This window comes from Astatotilapia calliptera, chromosome 18, assembly GCF_900246225.1.
Source record: "Astatotilapia calliptera chromosome 18, fAstCal1.2, whole genome shotgun sequence".
Lineage (NCBI taxonomy): Eukaryota > Metazoa > Chordata > Actinopteri > Cichliformes > Cichlidae > Astatotilapia > Astatotilapia calliptera.
In genome coordinates, this window is record NC_039319.1 from 34,379,492 (window position 1) to 34,395,355 (window position 15,864).

The 15,864-nt window shown below is 41.8% G+C and overlaps 1 protein-coding gene across 8 annotated transcripts in view; it reads left to right on the plus strand.

The window, feature by feature from the left end:
* Positions 1–15,864, plus strand: part of astn1 (astrotactin 1) — a 483,242-nt gene that overhangs the window by 246,102 nt on the left and 221,276 nt on the right. For all 8 annotated transcript variants that reach the window (XM_026150133.1, XM_026150134.1, XM_026150137.1 and 5 more), the window contains one exon: positions 10,585–10,712. In XM_026150133.1, the coding sequence (XP_026005918.1) occupies positions 10,585–10,712 (128 nt within the window). The remainder of the gene's footprint in view (positions 1–10,584; positions 10,713–15,864) is intronic.

Below are 15,864 nucleotides of genomic sequence, written 5' to 3' on the forward strand. Positions count from 1 at the left end.
TTGGAAATGCATGCGTAGCTTGCAATGGTATCTGTCACCAAGGAAACTGAATGTCAAATTTAATGATACATAGCAAGAATTACTAGCTGGCGGTCAACTTTCAAATGAGCGCAAAAAGAGCTTCCTGTAATTAACATTGCAAAGCTGTACTTTATGTAGCACCTTAGAACCTCCGATATATTTTAGTGACAGAAAATCTTGGATCTTAACAAATTCTGTGCAAATTATACACCGCAGGTCTACTTAAGGCAAATATCAGCCAATGACATGGTCACGGTGCTAATCCTGTCAGCTAATAACAGGAAACTGAGGTTACAGTTTGCAAGTGTTCACTAAAATGTAGTCAACATTATGTCCATTTTGCTGAACAGTTAAATGTACAAATGATAAACCATGACAAATGCACATACTGAGAATTGGGACATTTTAAGCTGAATGTTTAAATACTTCCGATTTTGTGAAAGTGAAACAACAAATATGAATGAATGAATAAGAATAAAAGTGTACCCAGGAAATTCTGCCTTATGTAAACCATAGGATGCCATGAGCTTCAGCTTTCAGCTGGAACTCATCACGGACACTTACAGACAGTGTTTTTCTTCTACTTCTTCCTTTTTCAATCACAGATACACAGACAGAACATTACCAGGCAACATTCCTAATGGACTTCATGGTAATTAACTAGAGCTCATATAGTCTGAAACCAGCCATATTTGTCATTTTAATCGATGAAAGTCAGCTCAGGCTAAAAATAAAAGGCCTGCTAGCCTTACCTGAATGTTTGGTACATTACTCTCTACTTAATACACAGTTTAATAAGAGATTTGCTGACACTGATGCACATCTAGTTATTTATTTATTTTGAAGGGAACAGATTTCAAGCCTAATACTGGGATGTAGAATCCAGCATTTTACAGAGTGTGACCAGAGCGATGGATGAAAAAAATCTGAATGTGTAATCTGTCGTTTGTGAGAGCCATGAAATAAATTGCAAGGTTACTCCAAGGAGGAACAGCAGGGGAGGTAGGGTGCCATCTTCCTTTTAAACACAGGCCAGTACAGTGGATTTATTTGCTCTAATGTCATTCTCCTCTGAAGCTACAAACAGTGGATTTTAGCTGACTCCCACACCCTCCACTCATTGTAGAGAGTGACACAAAGAGCCAAGTAGTGTGCACCTCTCTGACACGACCCAAACGACCTGCAGTCAAAGACACCCTTCAAACTGCAGAACATTCAATTACAGTATTTCTAACAGACACTCGAGGCTGCAAAAGTGCAAAGATGCAACGACCAGCCTTCGGAAGCCATTGACTTATTCATCAGCATCTACAACATGCAAGCGAAACAGCAGCGCGGCCCGTGAGTTCACATATTCCCTCACATATTTGCCCTTGAGTAAACACGAGCACGCGAGGCAGAGGCAAGGGGAGGGAAAATGAGAACCTCTGTGTGATGTTCACTGGCACTTCTTCAAAAGGCCCTTACCCCACGGCTCAGGAGTGGCACAAAGCATCTGTCTCCCTCATTCAGTCGAAAGAAGAAGTCAAAATTTAATATTCTTTAACCACCGGTGTGGCTTTATACGTCTGTTTGTTTTTTCCTCGCTCCAAATATATGCTACCATTTTTACCTGCCTGAATTCTTTTTCGCTGTCAACAATACACTTCTTTGCTTTTTCTTTTTTTTTTGCCCACTTTTCCACTTTCATGCACTGAAAGTAAAAAGAAAAAACGGTAAGCATCCGTCCAAGTCAACATTTTGGCTGCTGTTGGAGGAGAAATGCGAGTGCTGGGGAGAGAAACGGAGCTGCTCTGTGGCCCCGTCAAGGATAGAGAAAAAGTGGGGGAGATAAAAGGGAAGCAGCAATAACAGTGAGCAGGTGGCCAGCAGCACAACACACACATAACACTAACTGGTACACAAACCTGGGTGTTCAGGTATGCACATACTGTAAATGCACACACGCAGCGCTTGTTTGATTCCCTCTGCCCAGCGTGGTCCATCTTTCAAGCTCACCAGCCCTGAAATGCTTCTCATGTTTTTTTGGAAAGGGGAAAATACACCCTTCCCCTCGTTGCACAAAAAGCTCCGCATTATCATTTCAAATACACAAGTTTTTTTTAAATTTGATTTCCTAGTGGGAGAGATCCAGTCATGGCATCGTCATTGGCAGCAGGGCCGGTGGGGCACGCGGTGATTCTGGTTACAGAGTGAGACGCGCGTCTGTGTGAAGGAGATCCTATCACGGTGACATCTCGGGGGTGCGATATGATCTGGGTTCAAATTACAGAGCTCAGTGACAGAGTCTCTATCTTCCCGTCTCTGCGGGAGCCAGTGGACTCCAGTAATGAGATGTTAAAAAGCTAACCTCCTCTCATTACTCCTAACAGTGTCCTCCCTCTCCTCTCTCTCAACTCCTCTCTCTATTGCTTTCTCGCACGACGAGCTCAGAACAGGTTTTAATGAATATTTTAGTGGCCTTTGTTCTCATTCTGCTGCCTGCTTGGGATCAATGATTAAGACCACACTCCCACCTGACAGCCCATCACTCTCTCACCCCACTATTTTGTGTCAGAATCTTTTTTTTTTTTCTCTCAAACTCCCTCTCTTATTTTTTTGGGCTCATTTGTGCCTGCTGTACCACACCCTCGACATGACGCCCTCAAGAGGAATACATTCATTGACTCAGTTAATTAAAATATGAAATATGCTCGCTGCAGACTAATGGAGACAGAGGGTTGGGAATGGGTTGCTAGTGGCCCTGATTGTCTCTTATTGAAAGCCACGAGTTTATTGAGTCACATAGTCAGGGGGGATCGTTGCGAGGAAAACAGAAAAGAAAGTGAAAGAACTGTTGTCGTAAATCAAAAGTGTCCTGGTGTTTTGTCTCATTTCACATTTTAATAATTCATCAAACAGGTGGCTGCTTCACCACAGCTCCTGCTAAAGAAGAAGAAAAAAAAGTCTTTAGTAAGTTTTGGCAGTTTTGCAAGAGTTCATTGAACTTCAAGAGAGAAAATGAATAATGACATGCTTACAGTGCCAGATGGCTGCTAAATGTTACATGCCATCCTCTAACAAAATTACAGTGAAAATTGTCAAACACAAATGCAGCGATAGCAACCACATAACCCACTTCACGTGTATCTATGGGAGAGAAAAATCTAATCACGGTCGTCAGCAAAACAACTGAGATTCAGTCATTACGTTCCCAATTTGTGTGTTTTGTTAAACTGACAGCTGAAATCACGCGTAATTACTTTCAGCAGAAAATGACAGGCTTTTGACTCGGTGTCAGTAAAATCACAGCCTTGGTTGCTATAGTTTTGTAGAAACTACAAATATAGCAATGCATAACGAGCTGTGTTTTAGTTTTTAGTACACGCTGATGATCCTCATCATATATTGATAAGCATCCACATCTTTATTTTGTCTTTTTCCATCACTCACCAGGTGTTACAACATGAATTCCTCCCAAAAGGTTGACACAAAGTGCATTGGGAACATTGGACATGCCAACAATCCCTCAGTGTTCGCCCCACTTACCAGATTGGTTTCTCAGTCACTGCTTTCACTTCCACACAGTGTACCTTTTAGGTGCTCCCTGCTACGCTTATATTTCCTAAAATTTGCATTCCATCTTCTTGAACTCTTCCAGTTGTCATGCTCATCGTATCTGAACCCTTCATCTTCTAAATTTGGAGTAAAAAGGAGTCACAGTGGCACGTTCCAAATGGTGCAGGAATGCCGGCAGTGGTAGGGAGTAGGGAGGCACTGTACCCAAGCAGAGTAGTTTGAAGGGGGATGTCTTTAATTGTCAGAGTCATTTAACTTTTAGATTGCATGGTTGGATGTAGGACTTACAAGTTAAACATATTTACTGGACTAATGGATTGAAAGGGCAATTCGTAGTTTTTTCCTTCTTTTTTACTTGAAAAAATAAGATATAGTGGAGTAAACAGAAAGCATGACCTCATTATACATTTAAAGCAACGCTATTTCTAGGTACATTTGTCCACAGTAGTCAAGTACTTTTTGCAGAGCCGTTGCTCTAAGTGTCCAGGAGATCATAATTCTTTTGTGAAAATCTCCATATTGCTGACATCAATGAATGATGAGTGCTATGCGATGGGTTTCAGAGCTAGACTTTCTAGTTGCTGAATGTAGCTCTTTAAGATTTCAGGCTTTGCTTCTACAAGCACTGAATAAAGCATATAACCTGTAGTAAAGTAAAACTCTCCTGTACATATTTTATTTGTCTGAAAGGTTTCTTTAAAATGCCAGTACCAGTAAGTACAGACTGTGCTTGTCTGAGTCAGGTCCCCAGTTGAGGGCTCTGACTCAGGCAGGGTTAAAGATCTAAACATCGGATGTTCCTAAAACGTTTGCATTGTACTGGATATATAATAAAGAAATTTGTTTCACTCCTGATTATTGTTTCTTATTCTACTGTTTCAAAGGTTCCACTTGCATCTAGTTTAGTGGTGCACCAGCAGCCGACTTAATACTGTTGCACCCCCAGCCAAACAATGACCGCTGTAATAAAATGCTTCATGGATGCTGGTGTTCGGCATGGCCGCACAGCTACCACTGTTTCCGCTAAAACCGGTGGCTTCTGTTATTCTCACGCTGTGGCTTTCCTGAAGGCAGCAGTTTGTGATCTGTAAATATTTGTGCTTTTTTCCCCTCGACAACTAAGGCCCAGATCTCCGCATGCATCAAAGGGTACATTATGCAGAGTTTATATTAATGGGAGAACTGTCACCAGTATGAACCATGAGGACCTTTCATGTTTTGTTTTTAATGGCTGCTGGTATGAATCTTTTAAAGGCGCGAGGCTATTACACCCTTCTTTTTAATATATCTACACTTGATGTAAAAGGGGGCTGCAACTGAGAAGAGCATCCATTTAGTGTAAGTGAGATGCTCTCTATCTTATTTGCTTAATTTAATATTTCGTGTCAGATATGGTTACTAGCAGGAAATATTTGGAGTATACAGGAAGTGGTAATTTGAAATTTGAGAGCAAGATAAACAGCAGCAAATGAGCCTCTCATCCGAAGATATCTGCACTCTGACAGTAAATGCTTTGCTTCTCACGTAACTTTTTTCCTTCGCAAACCAACCATGTTAGTCAGGATGTCTGTGCTGTTAAGTAAGAGAGTGTTTCCATTTATCATCACCTGCAGTGTTTAAAATCTCCCTGACCGTACGCTTCCTTTAAACAAACCTTTAACTCTAAGCTGAAAACATCATCATAAACATTATTTTTTTACTTATTCATTCGCATTTAACCCTTATTATTTATCCAAGGTAATAAAACCCTTTAGATGAAGTCTTTAGATTAAAAAACCTCTCATTTTCAAGAATGTCCTGGCCAAGACAGACAGGAATACAGTAGTTGAGTAGACTAGTATCACAGAAGCAAATACACACATTAAAAAGCACAAAATTATTCATTTTAATGCCGCTCTAAGTCATTGTCTTGGGCACAAACACAGGGGGCGGGTACTAATATTCAGCCTGAAGTAACTGCCTCCGGGTTACCTGAAATCTCCTTAAAGAGGAGATCATAATGAATTTAAGTCTGTGTTGACTCCAAGAGGAGACAGTTGCAAATCTGAACGCTCATTTTTTCCAAATTCACAATAAACTTTCAGGACCGACAGAAGGAATGAGTTTTGGGACCAGTAACAATAACTTTCCACACTTAATGAATGTGAGTAAGTAAGATAGGAGCAATGCAAAATCAGCCTAAAACCCCCCAATGTGCACTGGGTGAGTCTATGAAATGACAAATGCGTACAACATAGAGTGGTGGGGAAGAGCTTTAAGGTTTCTAGTAAAACCTCTGTGCTACGTGATAAAAAGCATCCAGCATATGTAACCACTGTGAAAACAGTTGCATATAAATAGGAACACCATAATCCAGCACTGACATGAAAGTGAAAGCAACTCTTTCTTCCCTCTCTGTTTGAAAGTTGAAACCAAATCGATTTGACTTTTTTCACCACTTGCTGAATGCATGCTATAAAAGAGAGCGAGTCATCAATTATAATTCCTAAGCACTTACACCGATCAGGCATAACATCATGACCACTGACAGGTGAAGTGAATAACACTGATTATCTCTTCATCTGTTAGTGGGTGGGATTTATTAGGGAGCATTTGTCCTCCGAGTTTATGCGTTAGAAGCAGGAAAAATGGACAAGCGTAAGAATATGAGCGAGTTTGATAAGTGCCAAAGCGTGATGAATAGGTGACTTGGTCAGAGTGTCTCCAAGTGGAAAGCTGGTTCCAATTAAAATGTGTCAGAATACAAAGAGCATCACAGCTTGCTGCACATGGGGCTGCATAGCCACAGATCAGTCAGGATGCCCATGCTGGAGAAGGTGGCCTGCTCTGATGAATAACGTTTTGTTTTACATTATAGGAATGGCTGGGTGTGTGTCTGTCACTTACCTGGGGAACCAGGATACACTACGGGAAAAGGCAGCCGACACAGGCAGTGTGATGCTTTGTGCAGTGTTTTACTAGGAAACTTTGGGTCCTGCACGTACCACCTACCTAAGCATTGCTGACGGTGTGCACTTTTCATGTTAGTATTAACTCTGGTGCCTGTGGCCCATTTCAGCAGGATAATGCACCTGCCATAAAGCAAAAATGGTTCAGGAATGATTTGAGGAGCACAATAGCGAGTTTGAGGTTTGACTTGGCCTCCATATTCCCCAGATCTCAATCCAATCGAGCATCTGTGGAATGTGCTGGAAAAGCAAGTCCGATGCATGGAGCCCACAGCCTGCAACTTACAAGACTTGATCTTGGTGCAGATACCACAGCACACCTTCAGTGGAGTCCATGCCTTGATGGGACAGGACTGTTTCGACATCAAAAGGGGGACCAACACAATATTAGGCAGGTGGTAATAATATTAAGCCTACGTGGCATATAATAGGAAAGTAAGACCCCTGGACATGAAAGTTGTAGCGGTTGTTTCACAAAATGAAGCTTTTGTCAGAAACATTCACGTTCTCTGCAATATTGGTTGCACAGATAATAACTGGCAGGGAGGCAGTGGCATTAGTTGCATGGTTCATGCTCTGTTTGTTTCTTTGTGTTTGTGTTTTTGTTTTTTTAACTTCCATTTGCTGATGGGTTTAAGCTCTGATAACTACTTGGTTAAGCTTAAAAACTTTGTTAGGTTTAGTCAAAGCACTCAGTTAAATAAAAGATTGTGATTTGGGGGAGAACAAAGAAACAAACATGCAAAAACACTTTTAAACCAGGCAGTTTCATAAATGACACGGTTGGAATGACAGACTTGGTCCTTCTATATAACATAACCCGATTTGTCACTCACAGCTACTAAAGGACATCTTGTGCCGAGGTGTGACACTGCCAGCTCTGACAAAATGACATTACTTGATGCCCTGGGAATGTGAAAGGGCTGACACACAGACTGTACCTGTGCGACTGAAGGTGCGATAACTGACACATTAGGTTTGACATCTACAGTGGTTTAGACAGTCTGAACACAAGCTGAATTATAGTGTCATTTAAACTTGCGCTAATTGGTATTTTATAAGTAGTACCTGTAGTAATTTAAACGACTTAACTTTACACCGATTACTATCGTCTGGCTCATAGTGTTAGTTTTATGTCTGACGCTTGGCTGTTTTGGTTCAGTGTCAGCTCTCTCATTAAACTTGTTTACCGTGGCAACAGGCAGCCTTTTCCAGCAACAAGCTCTGGTAAACCCAGTGTGCACTACCTGCGCAGCACCAAACAGCAGTTTACCACCAGCTGACGAACTCAGTGGCACATTTAGCTGCTAATGAGTCCGTGCTTGCTGGATTAATAAAAGGTCTTTGTTTGATGGCAAGTTTCTCCAATCATAATACAGACACTGTCTGATTTCTTGCCCAAGTCAGCCTGGCTGCGGATTCCTGCAGGAGTAAAAACAAAGATGTTTTTAGTTTATTTTTTTCAGCGTCCAACCTGAGATGCCTAATTGACCCGGGTCACTGATTTATTGAAGTCATTCTGCTGCAAAACCTTGTTGTGAACCTAACTGGCACTGAGACAAGGAATAATGGAGTGGACAAAATGAGTGAGTTCAACCAAGAGTCACTCGCGGCATCAGACAAATGAGGACATCAATTCTCAGACTGAATATGAGTCACTCCGCAGCAGAACAATAAACATAATGAAAAATGACATGCTTAATGTGACTCTGTCTCTTCAATACACACCCATACTCTACCATAATTATTAGTATTTATTGATTTGTCTCTAACGAGCTGCCAGAAAGTATTGCCTTACAATCTGCCAGTTATGAAAAACACTTGTCTATCTTTGAGTTGTCCTTCTAGTCGCCATCCTTGTGTGCTTCATCTTTTTCTGCATGAGGATTCATCCTACTGCAATTTCCAGTACAGTACCTTGGGATCTCTTTGGGTATCTGCTGATACAGAGTACCGATCTGATACTAGAGTTAAATGAATAATTAATAAGCTATATTCCTCCTTTATTTGCATCATTCACATTTCAGCTCAAAATAAGTTGGACTGCTGTTTCATGAATGAGTTTAATACTTTTTCACAGTTGTTTAGAATCGTGAAGCCCAGTTTATATTGTCTGGTGTTGAGCCTCTGCAACAGAAATGATCATTTTGAACTGTGAAGTTCACAGGTCCTTCTTTAAAGGCTGTCTCTTGACTTGTAGTCAGAGAGAGCCTGCAACAAAATTCTCAAAATGTGACATCTGCTATGACCCATGTTCACTAATGAACCAATGACAACGCAGCATGAACTGACAAATCCATCACCTCGACAGCGGCACTTGTGAAAAATCTAAACAAATAACAGATAACAGATCTCCATCTACCAATTTAGGATTATTGGGGTTGCCGGAGCATATCCTGGCTGATACAGATCAAGAATAGATGGAAGTTGCAATACAAAGGCTTTGTTTTTATAACGGCTATTCTTTTAAGATTTTCCATCAATAAAGCTGCACCTAAGTTACTTCCTGTTTCTGATTCCTGCATTTTGGGTCCTTCATCTTGCCTGCCACAGCACTAGCCAGGACAAAGGCAGTCAAACATAAGTCCCGGGGGTCAGAATGGACCTGACAAAGATTCCAGTCTTTCCAAAGCCCACTGGAGGGTTTTGGGAAATGGGAAAGAGGGAATACATTTTTTAAATGTGTTAATATGTTTTGCAGCTTTTCCTGCTGATAAAGAGCTCCTCCTTGGCCATTCATATTACACCAAAGTAATGTCCTGTGTTTTCACTATGCAAATTTCTGTTGTTTACAATCCACATAACAAAGGGCACTTTCTGTTTTATAATTACAAGAAAGAAACACTGTCCACCCCACTTAAGATCAATGTGACCTGTGTGTGGCGCATGATGTACAATGAGTCTGCCATCCCTGGTCTGCATGCATCAAACTTTACACAGTGTGGATTTATTGAACCTTTGCTACTATCGCACAATGTGCGTGCACTCTAAGTTGTATAAATCTCAAATTGCAGTGGAACTGCGTGAGCATACACACATCTATCTCCACATTTACAGATGGATGTACTGACACCCTCCATCGACTATTTCCTACTAACAGACCAGCCTTCTTTGCTATCGTTGTAAACCTGTCGATAAAAAGTGCACCAAATAACATCACAAGTCATCACAATGGCTCCACATCAAACTCACAGAAGTCTTAAACAAAACCGCTAAGCACTTCTATGGCTATTTATAGCTTATATAATGTTAATTATTCATCACATGCAACTGCAAACCCTCTGGCAATAGTAGTTTAATCATCATCATCAAACTTCAGAAGGGTAATTAGTGACTTAGTGTTCACAGCACCCGATTAACACAGAGTAAAGAAAATATTTCACGAGGATAAAAGTATTACTGCAGTGAAAAACGATTACTGCCCCAATTTGATATAATATTAATAGCGAGAACACAAAAACTCTTAATTGTGTTATTGAGTAACAGCAGCAGTTCTAGATTACCGGTCTGACTTCATATGGCATTCATACACAGTCACCATAATCTGTCAGTTAGCAACTTTCACTAAGAGTTTAGGACTGAGATTGTATCTGCCTGGTTTGAGGTGTGCTTCAGGTGAACACGCTCTCACTAACACACATTAATGCAAGTGATAAATGCAAATGTTTGGTCCATCATGGCCCGAGGTTGGAAAATACTGAAAGGATGAAGTTTGCCTTGAATGATTATGGAGCTGCACATTTTAAAATTAGAGCTACGATGCATGTCCCAATACTTTGTTCAGTCCATGTGTTAAAATGTTGGTAGAGCAGAACATTTGGAACAAAACACCTGTGATAACATGACTTTTCCCAACTGATTCACTCGCTGCCTTTTTTATACATTAAATACTACAAACTGTGACAATGACAGCTGCCGTTACCTCCTTCACATCATTCTTTGTCCTTGTTTCCTGAATTTCTGCTTCTTCCATTTCTTCCCTTTTCATCCCGTGCTGGGCAACTGAGCACTGATGTCTCTTAATTGGAGCTCTCTGTATTGTCTCTCTTTACACCAGGCAGAAGAACTTTGCCCGAGGCATCGAACAGCAGCTCCCAGATGGCATGGTGGTGGCATCGGTGCCAACAGAGGCTCAATGCCACGAGGAGCTGTCAGACCCTGTGCCCGACCCAGAATACCTCACAGGTATGAAACCATATTTCATACTTTAGCACACAGCTGTGAGAAAGCATTGTTATCACCGGTCTGTTGAAAATCTTCCTCAATCAAACAAAGAAGCAAAATAACAAATAAAACCTCACATAGAAATTAAGGAAACAATGGTTTATGTTCAGCCAGTAGCTTTTTTTCCTCATTACACTGAATCCCTGCTGTAAAACTGTCTGCAATGTCTACAGTTTTGGCAAGAAAACTACAGTTAGGATGCATTAGGCATAAATAATGTCCTCCAGAACTTTCCATAATTCCTCTGATATCCTGGGCTCAGCTTTTCTGCGTATGTTTGCAATAATTTTTTACTTTAACTGGGGTTACTTTGATGCTTTGTCTCACTCTCATTACTTTTTGTTTTAACAGTTTTTAGAAAGCTGTAAGGAAAAGGAAATAGAGCTTATTAATTTACCTCTGTATTCGATAAATACTTACCAAAGGATCAGCATTAGATCTTAGAATGGATTGGTGGATCTCCAGTTCGAGATCTGAAGCCTTGCTTGTTGTGCTATTTTGAATTGCAGTGCAGAGGTATTGCATTAAGTGTTTAGAAATTACAGCTGGTTTGTACATATTGCTGCATTTTCTAAGACTCAAAATGTGTTGGAGAAGTAACAATTTTAAATAAAAAGATTCTTTTTAATACTTGGGTGGAAATACTCTGCAGTCATGCCTGAAGACTAGAACCAATGGTATCACAAAACACTGTATTTCTTCAAAAGTTGATTCTGTTCATCCGGGCGTAAACGTTTCGTCACTCATCCAAGTGACTTCTTCAGTCTCAGCTGACTGCAGTTTTCCCCAATCTTATAAACTGTGATTGCAGCCTTTCCTCAACTCTCTGTGAATGGTACTCATGGCCATTGATCAGTGGTTGTTGATCAATGGTCATGAGAATTTGCATAATTAAGATTAAGGAACTGACCTCCCGCCCATTGTTCCTTCAGTGGGCTGGTTTCAGTCATTATGCAAATGTACTCTTTATAAGATTTGGGGAAACCTGCAGTCAGCTGAGACTGAAGAAGTCACTGGATGAGCGATGAAGCGTTTCTCCCACAAAACGCTGCGTCCAGATGAACAGAATCAACTTTTGGAGATTTATTTACCTGGATGATTGAGAATGCATCAAGACACTGTATTTCTTCTTTAGAAGCTCTGCCAGGTCTTTACTACAGTCGCTTCAGTGGTGGTGTACAGAGACATTGTGCACATACTTAACAGACCAACTGTGTTTACTCTTTGAAGTATTGCTTGCTTTACATTCCTGTATATATCTGAACTCATGAATAATATAAGAGAGGAGAGTGGTTTAAGTTTTTCTTTCTGTGGACTAAACTGAGATATTTACCATGTTGCATTTTTGTCGATGTAAAACATAGCTTGTGCTTTATTATCCCTCATCAGCATTTTATTTAGTTATCAGGAAACACACTGCCAGCAAAAGCCAGCTCGTTATATTTTAAATGCACGAACACAATCCTTAAATAATTATTACATATTTATCATTTGTATTTTTTTTAAACTGACGGCTGTCAGCTGCAGTATGGGCCTGCAAAATTCACACAAAGAAAATATAGTATGAGTGGAAAAGCTTGTGCAAAACTCCCAAAAAGTTTTCTGGCTACTTCTCAGGGAAAACTCTGAATCTGTGCTTCATGATTCAAGTCAGTAATGAATGTGAAGGAAAAATAGGTAGAACATTAGCAAAATAATTTTTCATTTGACAACTGTGAGGAGGAGGCGGGAGGCTGGTGGGTTGTGCCACCACTGCCGTGATTCATTAGTGAGCGGTACCAGAAGCCATCGTGCTCTATTCTCTTCATTACCAGTGCAGCACATGGCTCCATGTTTGAACAGCGCGCAGCCGTCCAGTGTGAAACAGCTGCCGTGAACACAGAAAACATGAAGAAAAAACCCCTTGGCTTGCTGTATATCAAGCAATTCCAGAAGGCCAAAAATTTGTATCATCCATCTGGACGCCTCATTAGCTACAGAGTTTGACCTCACTGCTTTTTCTTTTCTCTCGCCCAGCTTAGTTTTACAGCTTTAAATCTTTGAAATCGTGCTGAGCAATCATGACTTCTTTATTGACTAATTTAAAAGGAAAACAGCAGTTTGACAGAAAAGTTAGCTCGAAAGCGCCACTCTGTTTTGGAAAAACATTTTTTCCTTTCTTTTTTTTTTCCTCTGAGCTAGCATTTAAGTTGTAGAACTTGCAGATATTTTGTAAAGAGTAGGCAGATGCAGTGAAGGGGATATCCTCTATCTGCCTGTCTGTATAAGTAATAACTCTCTTCTTCATGTTTTACAACAATAGTCAGTGTGAAATTAATAATTATGTTTCAGCATATTTTCCCAGGAATGCTTCATCTGGGCAGCTTGCTGGCTAAGCTTATTCCAGGCACCTGGGTAACTGTCTCTAAATTGCCTCACAGTGTAGAAAGCAGCAGATTGCAGGATGGCTTTATCACTTGTTGTTGATATAACGGCAGTGATACAAGGCCAGTCAGGGCAGCAATTCAGAACTGCATCATCCGAGGTTATGTGCAAAGGTGATGGACAATCAAATGACAACAGTGTAGCACTGGTTCCAACTGGCATTTATTGGAAACTTCAGAGGATATTAAAACCGCCTAATCTAAATGGATCTCCTACTGTCAAGTCCCCAAGCCCTTCACTCTCCTCTTTGTGCCTTCCTTTCTGCCTGCACAGCTCAAACCTTTTTATCCCTATACTGCTCCTGGGTTTGCAGTGCACGTAGCCCAGAACACAGTCCGATGTAGCAGCACTTCTCCTCTCCACCTTTGTATTGGGCCTTGGCTGTGGGTTTTACTGAAGAGTAATATCATGAATTGAGATATCATTTCAAAGCATCCGGCATGGTGCTTTAGAAGCACACAGTGTACTCTAAGGCACAACCGTTTTCCCAGTTTTCTCCTCCAATGATAGAAGAACTGATGCTTGATGCTTAGGGGTATTTGGAAAGTACAATATGGTGGTCCACATATATAGATTTACTGTATAAAGAAGTCAAAATCTATCATGGAGAGAGCTGAACTCATCATGTGTGCTGGAAATCATATGGCAGCAGCTCAATGCATTTAGGCATGTAGACATTCTGCTGACACTCTGCTGAAGTTAAATCACCGTTCTTTTCCATTCTGATGCTCCATTTTAAGTGGCAACCTTCTCTAGGATTTACAGAGAAGGTTGCCCCCCCCGATGGTGCGTCTGGAAGAAGATAATCTCACCCTCATCACCAAAATCCGCCTGTACTGCACACTGGTATTGCTCATTCTTCTCTATGGATCCGAGACCTGGGTCATCCTCAAGCACAACCTCAACAAGCTCGAGGTCTTCCAAATAATAATAATAATAATGGATTGGATTTATGTAGCGCTTTTCAAGGCACCCAAAGTGCTTTACAATTCCATTATTCATTCACTCTCACATTCACACAGTGGTGGAGGCAGCTACAGTTGTAGCCACAGCTGCCCTGGGGCAGACTGACAGAAGCGAGGCTGCCATATCGCGCCATCAGCCCCTCTGGCCATCACCAGTAGGCGGTAGGTGAAGTGTCTTGCCCAAGGACACAACGACCAGGACAGAGAGCCCGGGGATTGAACCGGCGACCTTCCAGTTACAGATACGCTTCCCAACCTCCTGCGCCACGGTCACCCCAAATGTGCCATGTGCATCAGATTCTCCGAGTGTCCCTCCCTTCCCATCTCAGCACGATATGTAGTCAATGTCACCAGCAACACTCGATGGAAGTGCTGATCCAGAAGCAATGACTGCAATGGTTTGGCCACATCTGTGGCATGAGCAACCATCGCCTGACATATTGCCTTCTGCTGCAGCAGCGCCCCGCCCATTGGAGAATCAAGCATGACGCACCCAAGAAGACTTGGATCAAGCAAATTGAAGATGATCTTAAACAACAACGTCTAACCCTCAAGGCCAGAGATCACAAGGCCTAGAAGTGCATCGTTGCCCTAAGGCACTGTAACGTCGGGTTGCGTTTAGTGGTTGAGAGGAGGCGGCAAAACACTTAGCAGGGTAGCCAAAAGAATAAACACTCACGCTGGCGTTGGGAATTCCACAGTGTGTTCTTTAATATACCTTCTCTTCATCAACCATATAAGCCCGGTTGAACGGCTGCAGCTTAACAAACATAGCGCACAGTGTTCGTACAACCCATAATGTTGCAAACAAAGGTGTCTGGAGAGGTAAAACATAAAATCCGTCCCTCCTCATATACTAGCGTGCAAGCACATGTCCACACAATCACAGAGAGAGAGAGCAGAGCAGTGGCACAAACTGATGACACCATCAACCCTCGACTTGGGTGTCTTAAAGGGACACCACACCATTGTGACTGTTACAGCACCCACAGCGATGTATTGGCTTCGTGGCTGACCTCCCCTGCAGACCGCCAGCTAGGGACAAAAATAAGAAAAAGAAAGAGGGTTTACAGTAAATGGTCAGAGAAAAAAATACATATAAAATTATGTCCCGTGATGGCAGTTCTCTTGGTTCCAGAGGTCTGAGGAGAATGGCTAAACTGCTCAAAGCTGATAGGAAGCAAACAGTAACTCAGATAACTTTTTACAACCAAGGTATGTAGAAGAGCATCTGTGAATGCACAATGTACTGAACCTTGAAGCAGATGATAATAATAAATAGTATCCTGATTCTCAGCTGCCATTCATGTCAGCTAACAATTCACACAAGTCACCAAAATGGGATTAGAAATTTTGAAAAAATGTTGCCTGTTGATGGGCTCCGCCAGGGCTGCCCTTTGTCACCGGTTCTGTTCATAATTTTTATGAACAGGATTTCTAGGCGCAGCCAAGTGGCGGAGGGCTTTCACTTCGGTGGCCTCAGAATCTCATCTCTGCTTTTCGCGGATGATGTGGTTCTGTTGGCTTCATCGGGTGAGGGCCTCCAGCTCGCACTGGAACGGTTCGCAGCCGAGTGTGACGCTGCGGGAATGAGGATCAGCACCTCCAAATCTGAGGCCATGGTTCTCAGCCGGAAAAGGGTGGAGTGCCCACTCCGGGTCGGGCATGAGTTCCTGCCCCAAGTGGAGGAGTTCAAGTATCTCGGGGTCTTGTTCGCGAGTGAT